Below are 20,945 nucleotides of genomic sequence, written 5' to 3'. Positions count from 1 at the left end.
ACTGAGCAAGTTGGCTGTGTGGTTAAGGGTGCACAGCTGTGAGCTTGCATTTGGGAGATAGTGGGTTCGAACCGCACTGCCGGCAGCTCTGAAGATGGTTTTCCGCTGTTTCCTATTTTCACACCAGGCAAATGTTGGGACTGTACCTTAATTAAGGCCATGGCCTCTTCCTTCCCACTCCTAGCCTTTCCTATCCCACCGTCGCCACATGACCTATCCATGTTGGTGCGATGTAAAGCAAATGGTATTTATAATGAATATTTAATTTTCACAATCGTATTGTTCTCAAAATAAACTTTCTACGTACAGGATTGGCACTTCTGCCACAACGGGCAACTTGCATGCACTCTACTGTGTGATGGCAGTAGCACCAGACCTTTTTGCTTAGATCCTTTCCAACAGAACAAAACTCGTTGGCTGAACGGTCAGCGTACTGGCCTTCGGTTCAGAGAGTCCCGGGTTCAATTCCCGGCCGGGTCGGGGATTTTAACCTTAATTGGTTAATTCCAATGGCAAGGGGACTGGGTGTATGTGTTGTCTTCATCATCCTTTCATCCTCATCACGACGCGCAGATCACCTACGGGTGTCAAATAGAAAGACCTGCACCTGGCGAGTCGAACCCGTCCTGGGATATCCCGGCACTAAAAAAAGCCATACGACATTTCATTTTCAACAGAACAAATATGACCTAGGTCACCATAGCTCAACTGGTAGAGCAACCAATGTGAAATTGGAAGGTTGTGGGTTGGATCTCACTGGTGTCCGGGTGTCATTTTTGTTCTATACTTAACATCTCTTCAGTACGTACTGTATGTACTGAACATGACCTTATATGCTGAAAGTTTATTTTGAATATTTATGATGCTGATCTAAAGAGTCCAATGCACTGAAGAAGCCCTTAAATTAGGGCAAATAATATATGTGAAATTAATATGTAATAAATACGGTAGTATTGACTGGCTGATTGAATGTTACCTTTGTTTAAGATACGTAGGCAAGTCAGTAAGTATTGGCAATTTTGATCTAATTGTCTTTAGGTTGGCTCTATGGCATTTTGTGCTCACCAGCCGCTAGACGGCACTGTTGTCTACGTCTGTGGTGGGTTTTAGCATTATCAGATCAGTAGAGCTTGCGCTGTTGCAGCATAAAGATGGCCATGCCACTATCTGTTAGCACCAAGGAAGAACGGAGTTCCGTAATCCGTTTTTTGTGGTCTGAGGATGTACCAGGAGTGGAAATTCATAGAAGACATTCAGCACAATACAGGGCAATGTTTTGTCACAGCGAAGTGTTTACCAGTGGATTGAACCATTCAAAATGGGCTGGACGAGCGTGAAGGATGAGGAAAGATCCGGGCGTCCATCTGCAGCCGTAACTGATGCCAGTATTGAACAAGTGCGTGATATACTCCTGAATAACAGACGAGTGACTGTTCTATGAATTTCCGCTCCTGGTACATCTTCAGACCACAAACAACGGATTATGGAACGCTGTTCTTCCTTGGTGTAAACAGAGAGTGGCCCAGCCATCTTGACGTCTCAACAGCACAAACTGTACTGATCTGACAATGCTGAAACCTACCACAGATGTAGACAACGGTGCCATCTAGCGGCTATTGAGCACACAAGGCCATAGAGCCAACCTAAAGACAATTAGAGCAAAATTGCAAATACTTAGTCCGGCTCCATGGTTAAATAGTTAGTGTGCTGGCCTTTGGACACAGAGGTCCCGAGTTTGATTCCTGGCAGGGTTGGGAATTTTAACCATCATTGTTTAATTCCGCTGGCTTGGGGGCTGGGTGTATGTGTCGTCTTCATCATCATTTCATCCTCATCACGCCGCATAGGTCGCCTACGGGCGTCAAATCGAAAGACCTGCATCTGGCGAGGCGAACTTGTCCTCGGACACCCTCTCCACTAAAAGTCATACACTATTTCATTTGCAGATACTTATTGACTTGCCCTCGTACTTTATTCTCAAAAGTTATTTTACTACCTGTTTCTGTGGTAATCAATTATTAGGCCTCTCCTCTGCTGCAGACTGTTTGAGTACACCACTTTAACTCCTTAAGTGACAACAATGGTAGCATTAGAGAGTAACATGATGAATATCTTCAGGAATTGTCCACCTTCTTCACCTCTACTCATGATCAACGTCGCCCAACTCCAAGAACAACAGCAATCCTCAAGGACACCACCTGCTGCATTGTCAAGCCACATGCCATGCGTGAAGGTACGGCTATTACATACTAACTTATGTTCCTGTTCTTTGTATAGTTTGTGAAAAGATATGGAAGTCATTTAACTCTTTTTTTTTTTCCGTATAGTGTTTAGCATAACTGAAGAAATACCATATTAGCCTAAATATAAGATTGTCTTTCATTTTAGAATGTATTATAAATATCACAGCTGCCTCATATATACATTAAAGAAAACTTATTTTCATGAAGGTCTATTTGTATCATTACCCAACTGTACTGGCTTGTAACTGAGCAAGTGACTGTGTGGTTTGGGTCATTTAGTTGTCAGCTTGATTCGAACCCCACTGTCGGCAGCCCTGAAGATGGGTTTCCATGGTTCCCCATTTTCACACTAGGCAAATGCTGGTTTTGTACCTATCCTATTTACCTTGCATCACACTGTAAATAATGGCTGCCATAATTCTGTTAAATTATTAGGCCTACATGTAGATACAAGACTTACATGAGAAATACATACATCAGAACTCTGTAAGAGATTAGCCAGGGTATCTGTTGCGGAAATTGAAAACCTGCATCAGTCGGGATATGCTAGTTGCGTCCTATCGTGCTTTCTTACACCCTCATATACTGTATGGGATCAGGTTATGGGGCAACTGTCCTACATCAAATAATGTATTTATTTGGCAGAAAAAGGCAGTCCGTCTAATTGCTGGATTAGAATTTAGAGACTCCTGTAAAATTCCCTTTGTGAGCCTAAAAATTATGACCATTTCCTGTTTATATATTCTTACAAATATTATGCACGTGAAAAGAATCTTTCCAAATTTAAAGAAAGATCTACAGTTCATACGCACGACACAAGATACAAGAATAATCTGGATACTCCTCACTCCAGGCTTAGTAAAAGCACAAACAGCCACTGTTATCAGCAGCTTAAGATGTACAATAAGCTTCCACTACCTATTCAAACATCAGCCAATAGTGCATTTATCAGGGTATTGTCACAATTTTTAAGGAGAAAGGCATTTTATAGTGTATAAGAGTATCTAGAATGTGGTATTTCAAAAACTGACCTAATATAGGTAGCTAAAATAATTTTCCTAATGACTCAGGTATTATGGCTGAGATATTGTCTATAGATTATTTTTATTAATACTGACAGTACCTAGTGTACACTTCCTGTACTTGATGGTGGAAGCAATAAACTATCTAAGGCCACGGCCTCCTTCCCACTCCTAGCCCTTTCCTATCCCATCATCGCCCTAAGACCCATCTGTGTCGGTGCGACATAAAGCAATTGTTAAAATTTTAAAAAAGGACTACCCTGTACAGTAGAAGTCACCGTGCACATTACAGCTGAGTTCAAGGTCACAAATAAACTAGACTTTCTGAAGCTTTGACAATTTTTCCGATTAGTGGCTTCTGATCTATTGTTACTACCTGGCTTAGTGTCATTGCATTAATGCGTTCAGTTTTGGTCACTATTGCAGTCATGGCAGATTTTGTAGAAACGAGTGTGTCTTCATTGGGCAAGGCAGAAAATGCAGCAAATGCATGTCACAGAAGTGCGGGTGTTGCAGTGGTCAGCAGAACAAAGTGCAAAATGAGCATGTGCGAGGATCTTTCAAAGTTGTGCCCATCGCTTCATGAGAATTTCTCTGAGGAAGCTTCCTCAGGCTCATCTGTGCTGATTCTGAAATGGTTTTCAAAAGAGGTTCATTTTGATATACACTAGAATCTCGATTATCCAACCTAAATGGGACCTAGTGTATGTCGGATCACTGAAAATGTCGGATAATACAGAATAACTTTGAAAATGAACTAAAACAGACAGGAAGGCTATACTGTACTGAATTACTAAAACAATGACTTGTTTTACGGTACCGGTAGTGTTGTATACAAGGATTCGGTATACAGAAACACAACATAAATTTATTGCTTCAATAAGTTTTTTTACACAATATGTACATAAATATAACTAAACTTCTCTTGAAGCTGGATGAACTTACATGCAATTTATGATGATATTAACAGTAGACTGAGGGTCTGTTGAAATATACACTTATACACATGAGAGTTCTATATACACACGAATCTATCTTGAGGAGTCTGTCAAATAAAGGAGAGTTGAAGATAGTCGAAAACTATCTGCCTTGTAGAATTATTAGTGTAACTTGCAATGAAAGTTCGCACTAACAGAATGCTAGTAATTGCTGTAGGCTTGTCAGGAACTGGCATAAATATTCACAATTAGTAGAATACTAATGTTGATGTCGCAGCATAAGTGAGGACTGAGGGATGAGTAGAATACTGGCATCGGGGCTCGACATGGCTACAGGAAGCGGGAGGTGAGGCAGTGCCAGAGGTGAAACCTCACAACCAGAATTCAGTCCACCTGTTCGATACACATGTTTAAGAGGGATAGCCTCCGTGTTCGACTTTCAGTGTAATCTGGCGTTGGACACTGGGGAATCCTAGGAAGTAGCGGAATGCTGCTCCTTTTATAGCGCTGGCTGACGTCATAAGCAAGCGCACTGCAGTCACCTCGTAGAATCTGGAAATATCCGGGCTGCGGCATGTTGTGGAGCTATCAGGCGCAGAGCTGAGATCGCGAAGGACACACAACAGGTACTCTATTTATTAAATTATCAATTCAATTGTAGAGTACATGCAGTATTGAACGAAAACATTCCAAATGTCTTACGAAAGGAAACTTGTAACAATGTCTGCTTGCCTGATGATTCACGTTTTCTTGCTGCATGGTCCCACCATCGACGAAAAATCAACACCTCCGTTTTGCATGCTTCCGCCTGTTGCTTAATGCCATTTCCAACGCACTTAATCCTTCACTGTGAGTCATTGTTTTCTCCTTTTGTTCTTATTCTTATTCATTTTCGTTAGCATTCACAAAATCAATAATATCAGGGTAAGTTAATTCAAACAGCTGATCTTGTGCACATCTTGAGTCGTAGCATCCTCACAGCCAGGAATGCAATTCAGTAAGGGAACAATGTTTTACACGTCTTCTTGTTCCTCCACCTCTCAATGTTCAACCTCACTCAATAATATGTTCCAAGACTTTGCTAATGTCGTTGTTTCAACTTCTTCCCAAGACTGCGCTATCCAGTATGCCACGTTTTTCATGTTGATTCGTTTTAACTTTCTATCATGTCGTTGCCATTGTCCATTTCCTCTATCAGGGATGAAAGGAGTTTCTGCCGACATTTCCTCTATTGTTTCCAGCACACCCTGATCCATTGGCTGCCATTATGACATCACGTTAGGAAGGAGAAATATGACTTTGATGTCACCACTTCTAAGTTGCTCTTCATTTGGGTGTGATGGAACATTGTCTAGTATTAGAAGAGCTCTTCTAGAGAGATTATTTTGAAGCTAGAAATTTTTCTACATCTGGAATAAAATGTTTAAAATACCTGTCTTTAAAGATGTCAGCAGACATCCAGGCAGCCTTCTGATTCGTGTAATGGACTGGAAGAGCGTTGACAGAAGTGTTCTTAAATGCCCTAGGCTTCCTTCCTTTACCGATAATAAGCAATTTTGCTTTTAAGTTCCCAGTAACTTTACTACAGGCAAGAACAGTAACTCTCTCCTTACTATGCTTGTAGCCAGCTGTGAGAGGTTTTGATGGCAGCATCTTCGGCAAGAATTATTTCTTGAAATTCCTTTTTAAAGTTCACCACCTCATCGCATTTAGCTGACAGTTTTTCTCCACAGATAATAAGCTGCCTAATGCCGGACCATTTTTTTCGATCGAACAAGCCACCCAGCACTGGCAGTAAAATTAGGGTCCCTTTCATTAAACTCCTTCTGGAAATACACTGCCTTTTCTTGCAGAATGGGCCAGATATTGGCAGGCTCTTTTCCCGGTTTTGAGACAACCAAAGAAATAGTGATTCACTTACTTTTTCTTACTCACATTTTTTAATTGTTTTTCTGTTTGGCTCCATGGCTAGCATGCTGGTCTTTGGTCACAGGAGTCCCGGGTTCGATTCCTGGCAGGGTCGGGAATTTCAACCATAATTGGATAATTCCGCTGGCACGGGGGCTGAGTGTACGTGTCGTCTTCATCATCATTTCATCCTCATCACGACGCACAGGTCGCCTAAAGGCGTCAAATCAAAAGACCTGCACCTGGTGACCCGAACTCGTCCTTGGGCACTCCCGCCACTAAAATCCATATGCCCTTTCACTGTTTTTCTAATTTTCAGTGCATCACTTGTTGCTCTGGTACAGCACCACTTTCCAGTTTCTTCCCTCCTTTTTTTCCCAGTCTCCCACCGTAACACATCCAACACCATAATCTGAGGCAACTTTTTGAAGAGTTTCCCCATTGTCCAGTCTCTTTAACACACTCTTTTCCATAAAAACAATCACTTTCTTCCGTTTACTCACCATACTCACAGAGGATATGAAAACTATAACATCCACACTCAACCAATACTACACTGAACAATGACTGAAGACTCGCTGCACCTGTGCTTGAGGAAAAACCGGTCCTATCGCCAGCAGTCAGTCCAATGCTTGTCCCATGGTCCCACCCTCTAAATGGGGTGTCCCAGAATTTAGTCTCCACCAAAAGTTCAAATTAAGTCTACCAGTGTCAGATAACACGGAATGTCAGATAAGCGAAGGTCGATTGAGCGAGACTCTACTGTAAATGAATTTCTACACTTAGCAAACAATCTGGTTTTGATGTTGACTTCACTTCTTCCTCTCTAACTGCTGTTACTTACTGTTGTTTCCTTTCGTTACAGGACTCCTTGGAGATATAATCGTGGCCATTCAAAACAAAGGATTTACCATCTCAGCCATGAGGATGTTTTACTTGGATCAGTTCTGTGCTGAAGAGTTCTACGAAGTCTACAAAGGAGTTGTTCCTGAGTATTCAGTATGTAATTTGTCAGCCTTAATTCTCTATAGGTCACTAGTAGAATAATTTCCCACTCTTGCAATCTTTTTTAAAAAAATTTTGTTGTATGGTGGCTGTATATACTCTAATATCACTTAAGTGAATTTAACCACAAGACAGGAATCTATTAGAATACCGATCTCGATAGCTGCAGTTGCATAAGTGCAGCCAGTATCCAGTATTCAGGAGATAGATGATAAATTACATGAGTAAAAAAGTGGAATCAGAGATAAGTTTTTTTTGCGGATGATGTTATTCTGTATAGAGTAATAAGTTACAAGATTGTTAGCAACTTAAAAATGACCTCGATAATGTTGTGAGATGAACAGTAGGCAATGGTATGATGATAAACGGGGTTGAAAGTCAGGTCCTGAGTTTCACAAATAGGAAGAGTCCTCTCAGTTTTAATTACTGCGTTGATGGGGTGAAAGTTCCTTTGGGGGATCATTGTAAGTACCTAGGTGTTAATATAAGGAGAGATATTCATTGGGGTAATCACATAAATGGGATTGTAAATAAAGGGAACAGATCTCTGCACATGGTTATGAGGGTATTTAGGGGTTGTAGTAAGGATGTAAAAGGAGGACATATAAGTCTCTGGTAAGGCCCCAGCTAGAGTATGGTTCCAGTGTATGGGACCCTCACCAGGATTACTTGATTCAAGAACTGGAAAAAATCCAAAGGAAAGCAGCTCGATTTGTTCTGGGTGATTTCTGACAAAAATGTTACAAAGTTTGGGCTGGGAAGACTTGGGAGAGAGAAGACGAGCTGCTTGACTAAGTGGTATGTAACACATAATGAAAATTGAACTGTATTGAATAGGTGGAAGTGAAATCAATTTCTTACATTTAGTATAAGTGGTATCTTCCGAGCTGTCAGTGGAGATATGGCGTAGAATGACATCAGTAGACAAATAAGTTTGAGTGGTGTCTTTAAAAGTAGGAAAAGATCACAATATGAAGATAAAGTTGGAATTCAAGAGGACGAATTAGGGCAAATATTCGTTTACAGAAAGGGGAGTTAGGGTTTGGAATAACTTATCAAGGGAGATGTTCAATAAATTTCCAATTTCTTTGCAATCATTTCAGAAAAGGCTAGGAAAACAACAGATAGGGCATCTGCCACCTGTCTGACTGCCCTAAATGCAGATCAGTCGTGGTTGGTTGGTTGGTCGGTCCAATGTCATTTCATTTCATCTGTCAGTCATTAATCATTGCCCCAGAGGAGTGCGACAGGCTTTGGCATCCAGCACAATTCCTATCCTCGCCGCTAGATGAGGGCTTCAGTCATCCCATTAGTGACCTGGTGGAATGACTGGAAACAGGCTGTGGATTTTTTTCAACCTTTTTCAAGGCCATGGCTGTCCGACTCGTTGGCTGAACGGTCAGCGTACTGGCCTTCGGTTCAGAGGGTCCCGGGTTCGATTCCCGGCCGGGTCGGGGATTTTAACCTTAATTGGTTAATTTCAATGCCACGGGGGCTGGGTGTATGTGTTGTCTTCATCATCATTTCATCCTCATCACGACGCGCAGGTCACCTACGGGTGTCAAATAGAAAGACCTGCACCTGGCGAGCCGAACCCTTCCTGGGATATCCCGGCTCTAAAAGCCATACGACATTTCAAGGCCATGGCTGCTTCCTTCCCACTCCTAGCCCATTCCCGCCCCACCGTCGCCATAAGACCTATCTGTGTCTATGTGACGTAAAACAACTTTTAAAAAAATCTATTAAAATATCACAAATTTCAGTGACTTTATGTTTATTGAGAACAGTAGAAATAATTCTCCATTTGTGATATATGATTTGATGAGTGTTAAAAGTGAAATATATGATCACATGGGGTAATTTAAGACATGCATAACAGGTTTTTCCTTTTTGTTTGATATTTTAAATAATTTTAATTTCTTCAGCTACTTACATGTGCAAGATTGATAATGAACACAGGAGCAAACCTTCAAACTTAAACCACTAGCTTTGAAAGCTGCCCGCCAGTACTGTATATAGACTAGTGACTGCATACAACGATGTGCAGACCCATGGACTTGCACAGAAGCACTATGAAACAAAATGATTATGTATCAAGATGATTGTGCTTCTACGAGTGTAGGTCCTACTATTCAATATTTCGGTAAACTCCTCCCACCTTCTGGTGGTAGTTTGAATCAATTAAAGGCCAAAACCTAATGAAGAAGACTTAGTGAGTTCCACTCTTCAGAGTATCTTAGAGCCCTAATAATTGCACTTTTGATAAACTTAACCATAATAGGTATTTGTAATTGTTCCTGTACCGACTTGTCTAAAGCTATTAAAAACTATTAAAAATAGTATGTGCTTGGTCTGCCTTGTCAATACACCATTCAAACATGTTTCAGGAACATAGTACATTTCCTTCATCAGTGAAGTCAATCAAAGAATAAAAATAATATAACACTATCTTTTGTTTAGCCCAAATTTTAAAGAAGTATTACATCATAATTCACCATATCAGTGAATAAACAACATTAGTGATATATTAGAAGAATTATTATTACATAATATTTTAATATTTATTGGTGTTGAATGAGAATACCCAAATAAATTTAAGATCTTCAAGTTTTACCTTTTTCTTCCTTTTTTCTTTTCTTCCTTAAATGATTAAACATGAGTTTATACAACGGGTTCTCATCTGCACTTCTTTCATTCAAACTGGATTCAAAGTGATTTTTTTTGAGCAAGATAAATTTTTAAACTTTCTAAACATTCATGAACTTTTTGGCTGAATGTATTAATTCCATGTCATTAGAAATGTCTGTAATTTTATGATTCTTTTCAACCATATCCTCTGCCATTACCGAATATCACTTATAAATGTCGAAGGGAATGTACTATGTTCGTGAAACATGTTTGAATAAATAATTTTCAATTACAAAAGTGTATTGACAAAGTGGACCAAGCATGTGCTATTTTAAATAGTTTTTAATAGCTCTAGTGGCACTTATCAAAATAAGCCAGTATGTTATGGAAGCAGCTTCATAGAACATTAATAAATACTACCAGGTGTAGGGGTAGACTGGCTCCTGTTGGTAAACTTTCCTTGTTATTTTGATCTGGAAGATATCACTTAAGATTAATAGCATGCTGTAAGGTCAAAAATAAGTGACTAGCATGCACCATGTTACAGGGGATGGTAAGCGAGCTGATCAGCGGCGCCTGCGTCGTCATGGAGATTGGTGGTCATGGGGAAGAGACACCTGTCAAGTTCAGAGCTGCAGTTGGGCCTTCGGATCCTGTAAGTACAGTATGTTACTAGCTCTTAATGGAAACAAATGAACAAGATAGGAACACATCACAATGTGAGAGGAGAAAGAGTGAGGAAGAGAAGATCATGACAGACATGAAAACACACGTGCGCTCCCTTTTCAACAGTCCCAATTCTGACACATCCATTTACCACCTGTACATCTTTATCTTTTCACCTCTTCCTTTTTCCTGTTTTAATCAACTTTGTTATATTAACTCTTCTTTCATCAAGACTGAAGATCTGCTTTTGTGTTTTCATGTTTGTCTTTCTCTTGCTCCCTGTTCCCATACTAACCTGTCACTGTGTTTGTTTTATTACCTGATATTCTCTCCACTACAATGTTTTGTACTGTGATGTTTTTAGGATATTGCCAAGCAGCTGCGCCCTGACACTCTGAGAGCCATGTTCGGTAAAAACAAGATAGAGAACGGTGTACATTGCACGGATCTTCCTGAGGATGCATTAATGGAGGTAAGAAATGCTCTTACTTGACTTTCCTTGTGGAGTCATTCCTAAGGCATTCCTTTTATGTAAAGCAAACATTATTTGTAAATGAAGTTAATATTCAATCAGTGTTTATTACATATTCAATATGGATACAGGTTTCACCCTATCTTAAGGGTGTCTTCAGACTCTAGACCAACTTTATAAATATTAATCAATGATAACATAACATATACATTGATAGCTAAGTCATTATATATAACACTGTATAATGAAAAGTTACTCAAATCAAAAGTCTTGAAAACAAACTGAAAATAAGAAATTGAAGAGTACCAGTTAGATGCTTTTATATATCTTAGTATCCTTGTCTAAAACTGCGTGACTTGAGGGAAATAAAATACCTCTTGCGGACCAAACACACGCCCCCTCTGGGTGGGGGAGGCAGACGAATAATACACCCACAGTATCCCCTGCCTGTCGTGAGAGGCGAATAAAAGGGGCGACCAAGGGATGATTGGATTAGAACCACGAAACTACTTGTGATTAGTAGCAATCAGGAGCACCGTGCGGTCAGGCTTTTACGGTACCTGTGATTAGTAGCACTATATGAGCGACACCAGGGTTCTGGCTTGCCTATGATTAGTACCCACTATATAAGGAACACCACGGGATAGTACGAGTCCCTGTGGTTAGTACACATATGTGATGGAAACCATAGGTTTGCGGTGCCTGTAAATGGCGCCGCTATGTGTGAAACACCATAGGTCTGTATTACCTGTGCAAATTTCATTACCTGTGAGTAGTACCCTAATGTGTGGAATACCGCGAGTCTACGATACTGTTGATTAGTACCGCACCATATCAAATACCATGGTTCTACTTTCCAAGCGATAAGTACCATTATGAGAGTGCGATGACCTATATTTTGGACTCCTTTAGCTTGCAAGCATCATCGATTTAGTATTGAGCTATAGAAGCAGCCCCTTGGTCAGTATTACTATTGTTTTCCGTCAGTTCCTGAGACTGAGGTATTGCGGATCGTCTCCACTGATTGTTTTTAACTTCATATCCATCCGTTCATTATTTCGTCCTCACGTTTTGAATTCTGGTCAGTGGAGGATTTTGTGTGTATTTTTATTTTGTCATTGCATTTCGTCTCATTTCGTACCATTAGGGGCCGATGACCTAGATGTTAGGCCCCTTAAAACAACAAGCACCATCATCATCATCATCATCTAAAACTGCGTATGTTTACTTAATGTCCAAAGCTGAAGTCTGATTTAAACATTTGTAGTACTTATAAACTCTTAAATGCTGAGGAGTGTGCAACACTGAAATGTTAACTAATTTATTTGCTGTGCCACAAATTCAAAATTACTTCATATGGTTACTATCAAAAATGTATTACTGAAGACTGAATTTCATAAAATAAAAAGTGTTCTTCGTAGGGATTTGTCGGGTGAAATAAAACCATTGATTAAATGTAGACGTGATATGGACTTTTGGGCTTATGCCATGTCAAGACAACACTGTGAAACTCTTTACGTTACACAGAGAACTTAGCTCCGAGTCTTCAGAAGAAAATCTGGAGCTGTAGTGGTGCGCCTCTTCATCACCAGGTGGCTCGCTGTATGCTGGCACAGCGCTCCATATGAGTGCTGACGGCAACATGAAACTCCAGTTAAGATGTTCATCACACCGCCTGTACGCGAGGAGTAACAGAGAGGACATCAGACGAATCAGGGATGAATGTAGTTGAAGAAATAAATAGAAACTAATACAGTGCAACAAAAGACACCAGAATAGAATAGAACAAAGCTGAAGAATGAAAAGAAAGTGTGTGAAGAAAACCAGAGGATGATGTGAGACAGTGTGTACACACGTTATGAAAGTATGACATTAACACATAACAAGAAACGAACGATGATATTCATAAGTTCTTCTATACTTCCTGCTCATTCCTTTCAGTCAATTGTATTATTTCCAGCACCCTGGCACTTGATGTTACAGTCAGAATGTCAATGGCGTACCTCAAGTTGCTTATTGTTTGCCTTGCACTCTGAAGCTGCCTTCTTCGTGATGTGTTCAGTGTAGATATTCCATAGCATAGATGTCAAAATGCATCTTTGCCTTACTCCTGTTTTGGTCTTGAAGGTACTGGAGAACATTTCATTGACCCATACTTTGGCTCTGTTGTTAGTGAAGAGTGCCCTAATCAGCCATGTGATGTGATCTAGAAATCCGATGTTCCATGGTAGGGCAAAGTTACGCAGGGTCGAAAATGAGAGAATTTTTTTATTTGCTTCATATCAACTTCTGAATGTGAATTCTGACCCATGACGTGAGTATCATCGAATAGAGAATCTTAGACTAGACATATAACAGTACCATTACAGTAGACTTCAGGCAATTAGGAAAGAAGTTACGTGATGTATCAAATTTTAAAATTACTAAATGTTTTGAAACATATGCTTGGGCTAGGTAATTACCAATCCTTGTCACTAGGGAGCAGTCAGGTAAGTTAAACATCAATAACAAACTCCCATGAAGATAAAATGAGTTCACCGGTGACAGTGACAGTGGTCCACTACGATGCCATTCGATTCTTACACTAGTTATCATTGGCCAGTTATAAATAACATTATATTGAATTGACTATCTGACATCTCTTTCATTTCACTCAGACTCTTGCCAGATGCCATTGTCACGAAGACTCAGGTGGGCATTTCCTTACTTGTCCCCACCATTTTTATTTTTATTTCCATGAATTTGGAGTTGTTTCAGTATGTTATGTCATCCACAGAAAAGAAATGACATATTTAACTTGTTTTACACCTCTATTTTCTTCTTTTTCAGGTTGAATACTTTTTCAAAATGCTGGAATGAGCCTGGTGTTGGTATTCATTTGTAAGAACAATTGCAAGCTTCTAAATATAACTTTTTTCTGTTTCTAGAGTTATTCTTTATTTATATGCAGTGGGTAGTAAACATGCCATCCAACAACCAGAGTCCACAGTCAAGGGGTCCAGTACAATTAGTATGTGTCCATTACAGGTCAAACTGAGAATTTCTAAAAATTAGCAGCTGAGATGGCCTTGTCAGTTGCTTGAAAGATGTCTTCCATTGTGCATGGATGATCAAGTCAGAGCAGATTAGCAGATCCTGAACATTGCTGCACTTGCACAGGACATGTGCATATGGTGCAAGGATGCTCCAGTTGTGTACATTGGTCTTGCACTGTGGCACTGCCACTCTTATGTCCTCCACACCGTATAGTGCAGATCACCACCAGGAGCCAGGCCTTCTTAAAGTATTTCAAGATCAGCCAGCATGCTTCTCCATTTGCTGATGTGGTTCACTTCCTGCAATCCCTCCAAGATCCGTGTTCAAGTCAGGAAACTCTTTCTGTACTTGAGCCATTGTGCCATGGACTGGTGACCGTGAAGGAGTTGATGAGAATCTGTCTCCTGTTTCATCCTCTCCATATCTGAAGCAACGTTCCTTTGTATGTGAGTAGGTACACTTTCTGTACTGTGGTTGGCTTCAAGCATCCGGTCACAGTCCACGTAGTTTCATTAACAGGAACATCCACCTGGATCATACTCTGAGGCAGATATGCGCAATGCCAGAACTGATGTTCTCAGGGTCCTCGGGTCGACACCTCAGGCTTTGCTTGTCAGCTTCCTGGCAGTGTTGTTTTGAGCACAAACTTTAACTCGAATACTGGCAATGCACCAGAAAGGATTTAGAAAATAAATGACAGAATACGTGCCAGCAATGTACAAATGGTTATGGAACTTGTGAGACTCTTAACAACTCTTCTCCAAGAGTGCTGGGACCAACAGAAAGATGTATTTGTCTGTTTCATAGATTATGAAAAAAAATAATTTGATGGAGTAAAACACAACGAGCACATCAGAATACTTCAACAAACTGGAATTGACAGTAAAGATATAAGAATCATCGAAAACCTCTACTGGCATCAGAAAGCTGTCGTGTAGATTGATGAAATGAAATAGAGTACGGCTTTTAGTGCCGTGAGATGTCCGAGGACTTAGGTTCGCCAGGTGCAGGTCTTTTGATTTGACACCCGTAGGCGACCTGCACGTCATGATGAGGATGAAATGATGATAAAGATGAAACATAAACCCAGTCCCTGTACCAGGGGAATTAACCAATTTTAGTTAAAATCAAAGAATCAAACCCGGGGCCCCTGTGACCAAAGGCCAGCATGCTAACCATTTAGCCATGGAGCCGGACGTGCAGATTGATGATGCTGCATCACACTCTATAGAAATTAGGGAAGAGGACAACAAGGCTGTGTTTTATCCCCATTATTATTCAACATCTTCTCGGGGGCTGTATTTAAAGCAGTAGCAGATACAGAAGTGGGAATCAAGGTCAACGGAGAGCTAATATGCACGCTCAGATATGCAGATGACATACTACTTCTTGCCAGTGGTATTGAAAGCTATTCTGAAACTGAAAGGGCAGCAAATCCAACAAGTTGACAAATTTAAATACCTTGGTTGTTGGATATCAGATTATTTAAACTCAGATCTTGAAATTAATACCTGTATAGAAATGGCAAGATTAGTGATCAAGAAAATGAATGCTTTACCCTGTGATGACGCCTTGAATTTAAAACTGAGGCAGCGCATGGTTAAATTTTATGTTTGGTCAATTTTGATGTACGGAATTGAAGCTTGGACTTTGAAATTCATCACTGTAAAAAGGCTGGAAACTCTGAAAATTTGGTTTCATAGAAAGTCTTCTGGATAGAGCATGTCTCTAATGAACAGATATTGCAGAGAGCATGCTTTAAATGAGAGCTGCTGACCACCATCAAATGCAGAAAAATTGTGTACCTGGCGCATGTGTTACATGGTTTAAGATGTGAACCTCATTTTAAATGGAAAAATTGAAGTATAATGAGGAGTAGGCAGGAAAAGAACAGTCATGTCTCAAGAACATTGAAGACTGGACTGGAATAAAAACGGTCAAATTACTCTTATTATGTTGCTGAAGACAGAAGAACACTGTCTATATTGATCGCCAATGTCCGAGAGACTGGGCACGGCATATAGAAGCAGAATGTTTAAAAATTGTTGCAGCAGTGTCCAGATACATGTGAGGAGCACAGAGTCGTTTGGAATGAAACTGGACTAGGCAAAGATATCAAGGATAATTTAATAAAAAACCACCTATTCAATACTTTCCAGTATTGAAATGAAGTATTGAATAGGTGGTTTTTTATTAAATTATCCTTGATATCTTTGCCTAACGTCATCTTCAATACGGAACAATAATGAGAGTTGTTACTTGTAAAATGAAACTGGACTACCACAAGGAAGTGTCCTGTCACCACTGTTATTCGTAATGGTTATGGAAGGAGACAAAGGTAAAATATGGGGACAGAGAGCTGCTTGCGGATGATATTCTGTTGTGGGGAGGAAATACTTGGGCAACTCAACATGTTGAGTGAGATTATTGAAAATTATGGAATGAAATCAGTGTGGAAAAGAGTAAGAGAATGTTGTTTACTAGAGGAGAAAGGAATTATAAAAATAAAAGGACAAAACCTTGAAATTGTGGAGAACTTCAAGTACTTGGAAAGCGAACTGATGCAGGGCTGGTCATGGAGATCAGTAAAAGGATTCAACAGGGAAATGCATTCTACCAGAGTATGAGAAACCTGGTGTGGAGAAAGGAGATACCAATAAAGTGTAAAGAGGTGATGTATAAGATGTACTGACATATGCAACGGAGACCTGGACACTGACAAAAAGACAGGTCAGTGAAATGAAATTTTTAAGAAGTATGATAGAAAAGATGAGAAAGAACTGAGTAAAAAATTAGGATATCGAGAAAGAAGGCAGTGTGGTAAAGCTTTACCACAGAATGAAGAGGGAAATTGTTATATGGTTTGGACATGTTAAGAGGATCCTGAAGTGAATGATGGAGACTCGGATAGAAGGAGGGTGGGTAAGAGAGAGATCCAGACTAAGGTATTTGAAACGATCAATACTATGGTTAGAAGAAACCTGGATTGGAACACAGGTAAAGAGAAACAATGGTGGTTGGATAGACGAAGATGAAAGGTGCTACAAACATCCTAACCTGGCAGGAGCTGGCAAAGAGAAACGGATGCTGATGATGATGATAATGATGATTGGCAAGTGCTCGTTGAAGTCAGAGTACAATCTAGCATGATGCTCAGGTATTTCTGCATTGGGCATTGCTGGAGTCAGTCACCTCCAGCTGTCACTACATTTCCCTGTTCAGGATATGAACCCAATCCTCTAATATCCAAAATAAAGTAATGTTTTATCAGGTGGGAGTCCCCCCCATCGTTCTGCTTGGTCTCAGTTCAGTTTTTACTTTCAAATTACAGTTTGAGTTTTGACATCTATTTTTTACGGATCTTAACGTCTCATGGTCATTAGACCTGAAAAGTGGGTTTAATTTAAGACATCGTGGGCCTCCTATCCAGGCATTTGGGCTGCAAACTTCATCTGAAACTATGTTATATTACCCGCCCCGTTTGAGTCTGGTTGAAAACTGTGACTTGGAAGTTTGGTTCCTGTCTTGATCGCCTTTACCACAGCCTGTTATTATTGGATGGTATTTTTCGTACTCGCTGTGCATATATACTGGGTGTTCAGAAAATGTTTTGCACAAAAGAGTGGTAGGGCCCTAAATGAATGACCTGAAGGGGTTGCACAGTTCTGAGTCCCTTTTCCTAGGATCTACAGATCCTGCATATGGGGTACTCTAATTCCTTATGTTGGGCAACCAGACCTTCGTGTTCAGTAGATGGTATTGTTGCCAAAACTGCTCTGTATGTCAGTCACTGATTTGTGTTTGTGGTACTGTTATAACTGTTATAACAGAGCAGAGCACAGTCATGCAGGCGACAAACTTGAGCTTCTTGGAGAATGTTTCCACACTATCGTACATCAGTTTCTTAGATCAGCGTTTCCCAATGTTTTTTCATCTCACGTACCCCTTACCGCCCATTTTTACCACATTGTACCATGTCCTCACATAGGCTTAAGTAGCACCTAATTGTTGTAATAAGATGAAATGTCAGTAGCCTACTATATACATAACATAGGTATGCAAGTTTTGTTTGAAGATGTATTGTTAATGTCCAGAATTATTAAAACCACTTTATATTTTGCCTCTTGTCTTGTACCATTTTCAACAACGTCAAAATTGAGTGCAGTTTTAGTGGTTCCTACACTTTAGTACGTTTTGAAAATTGTGGCTTATAAAATGATAGCCATTACTTATGGGATTACTTCAGAGCCCTAAGAAGTGGATGTGCAATCAAACTTCATTTATTTACTTATGTTAATATTGGAACAGCTGTTTCTTGTTGTAGGCACCTAATACTTACATTGCAGGTAAAAACAAGTCTCACAGATGCTTCTTAGAGCTTTGAACCAATCTCACAAATTATGTGCATGGATAGACTTTTTGAGTTTTGGGGAGAACAGAAATAAAATAGTAAACGAGCCATTCTTAATTTGCATTTTACTGAAAACTATTGTTTTTAAAACTAAATAATTGTAATATGGTTGCATTTCACAGTATTTTATGTTGTGTTATCAAATATAAATAAAACAATTACATATTATGTGTAAAGAAAATAGTAAGACATTTAAAATATTCAAGATTTAATGTCCTGTCACTTATCATCATCCTCCCCCTTTCCCCTTATCAAGTTCCTGCAGGGTCGGGGCATTTATGGGACTTCTTCACCTTCCTCTCTCCTTCCACCTTGTTCTAGATCTCCCTCTTGATCTTTCTCTTTCAAACTTCATCTCCATCGCCTCTTCTGACATTCTTTTCTCCCCCATCCTCCTTATACGCCCAAACCATCTTAGTTTACTCCCATCAATTCTCTCATTTAGGTTTTCCACTCTGACCTCCTTTCTCACGTCTTCATTTCTCAATCTCTCTTTCCTTGTCTTTCCTATCATACTTCATTTCACTGGCTTGATTTCTGCTCTCCTCCCTACTTGTCATTGCCCAGGTCTCAGCCGCATAAGTCAATATGGGCGCATAATACATTATGTACATTATCACTTTACACTTTCTTATTCCAGGCAAGGTGTCTTACTCTCTGGTAGAATGCATTGCCCTGTTCCATCCTCTTGCTAATCTCGATGCCATCCTTGTATTCTGCATGAATTCTCTTCCTAGGTATTTGAAACTGTCAACAATTTCAAGGCTTTGACCCCCAATTTTCACATTGTGTTTCCCATGTCTTTCTCCTCTTGATATCACCATGGTCGTGCTTTTTCCTGCTTCATACCATACTTTTTAGTTTTCTCGTCCATTTCTCGGAGTTGTTCTTGTACTGTTCATTCCACGGACAACAATATTGTCTGCAAATAGTAAAAATATTTATCTCTCAATTCCCTTATGCTTCCTTTGTAGAATGACACCGACACCCACAGCATGTTCTTCCTGTTATAAAGGGCAACTAAACGGGGCCACAAGGGTTGTAACCATGGGGCCCTTAGCTGAGTACTAACATTGCTTCCACTTACTTGTGCCAGGCTCCTCACTTTCATCTATCCTATCTGACCTCCCTTGGTCAACTCTCGTTCTTTTCCGACCCCAACGGTGTTAGAGCATTCAAGGGTTAGGGAGTTTTCATTTTCATGCCCTTCATTGCCCTTGTCTTTCTTTGGCCAATACCTTCATTTTTCAAAGTGTCGGATCCCTTCCATTTTTTCTCTCTGATTAGTGTTATATAGAGGATGTTGCCTAGTGTGTACTTCCTCTTAAAACAATAATCAACTCCGCCACTTACAAGTTGATTCTGTTACTTGTAGAGTACATTATTTTTTATGAGATCCTTGAGCCTGTTTTGACCCAGTTATTATTTTGAAATCAGGTTACAATGTTGAAAAGTACACTCCTAAAGCAGGGTTTCCAGTACTTGTTTCTAAAGTAAGAATACAAAGAGAAAGCTCTCTTTAGTTGTAAATGGTACTAAAACTTGAAGCTCTATCACTTACTGATATTTGCCCAGAAATTTCTAAGGATTTCCATGTTGAAATTTGACTTTAATGAAGAAAATGAAAAAATGAAAACCTACAACCTGTATTCCAGTCTTTGACTGGGTCAGGAATGTAATGTATGAACCATATATAGGCTATTATTACAATGGGGTCGCCACTCCCAAAGTGATTCCTTAATGACTGATAAATGCTATGAAATGATAATGGAGAGTGTTGCTGGAATGAAAGATGACAGAGAAAACCTGAGTACCCGGAGAAAAACCTGTCCTGCCTCCACTTTGTCCAGCACAAATCTCACATGGAGTGACCAGGATTTGAACCATGGTATCCAGCAGTGAGAGGCCAACGCGCTGCCATCTGAGCCACGGAGGCCAGTATCCAGTATTTGGGAGTTAGTGGGTTCGAACCCCACTGTCGGCAGCCCTAAAGATGGTTTTCCATGGTTTCCCATTTTCACACCAGGCAAATGCTGGGACTGTACCTTAATTAAGGCCACGGCCACTTCCTTCCCACTCCTACCCCATCCCTGTCCCATCATCGCCATAAGACCTATCTGTGTCAACACGATGTAAAGCAACTTGCAACATCTTTCTTGGAAGCTGTCTTTATTAAACGGGTCTGCAAACCAGTTGTCTCCATCTTCACATTTAGAAAAATACTGCTTAAAAGAAACCATGAGGCCTGTCGAGTGTAGTACTATGATATGTCTGACCTCTTGAGATGGGTCCAGGCTATTGTCATTTAAGAAGCCGTTCAGTGTTTCAAAAACTTTGGCTTGATTATTTTCAATGCAGGTTTTCCAAAAGTCTTTTTTTTAACATAGACTAAAAGTTTTTGAAATTTTAACTACTGTATTGAGCTAGTTGATAGTGGTTTTGAGCCCAACTGTCAGCAGTGCTGAAGATGGTTTTTCATGGTTTTCCATTTTGACAGCGTGAAACTTTGAAGCCAGGTAAAAAGTGTGTTCTAAATAAAATAACTTGTAGTTCAAGTCCGAGTTCAAATAATCCTGTACGGAATTTTCCTCGAGAAAGTCACCTTACTGCATGTGT

General features: G+C 40.0%; 1 protein-coding gene across 1 annotated transcript in view; it reads left to right on the top strand.

The window, feature by feature from the left end:
* nmdyn-D7 (nucleoside diphosphate kinase homolog 7) overlaps positions 1-14,284 on the top strand; it is a 53,411-nt gene extending 39,127 nt beyond the window's left edge. The window contains exons 6-10 of the mRNA XM_067154802.2: positions 2,119-2,233; positions 6,977-7,110; positions 10,292-10,399; positions 10,775-10,882; positions 13,712-14,284. Coding sequence (XP_067010903.2) covers positions 2,119-2,233; positions 6,977-7,110; positions 10,292-10,399; positions 10,775-10,882; positions 13,712-13,741 — 495 coding nt within the window. The 3' untranslated portion in view covers positions 13,742-14,284. The remainder of the gene's footprint in view (positions 1-2,118; positions 2,234-6,976; positions 7,111-10,291; positions 10,400-10,774; positions 10,883-13,711) is intronic.
* The last annotated feature ends 6,661 nt before the right edge of the window (positions 14,285-20,945 follow it).

The sequence above is a fragment of the Anabrus simplex genome, chromosome 10 (assembly GCF_040414725.1).
Source record: "Anabrus simplex isolate iqAnaSimp1 chromosome 10, ASM4041472v1, whole genome shotgun sequence".
Classification (NCBI taxonomy): domain Eukaryota; kingdom Metazoa; phylum Arthropoda; class Insecta; order Orthoptera; family Tettigoniidae; genus Anabrus; species Anabrus simplex.
Note: the sequence above shows the minus strand (reverse complement) of the source record. Positions and strands in the feature narration are given on the sequence as shown.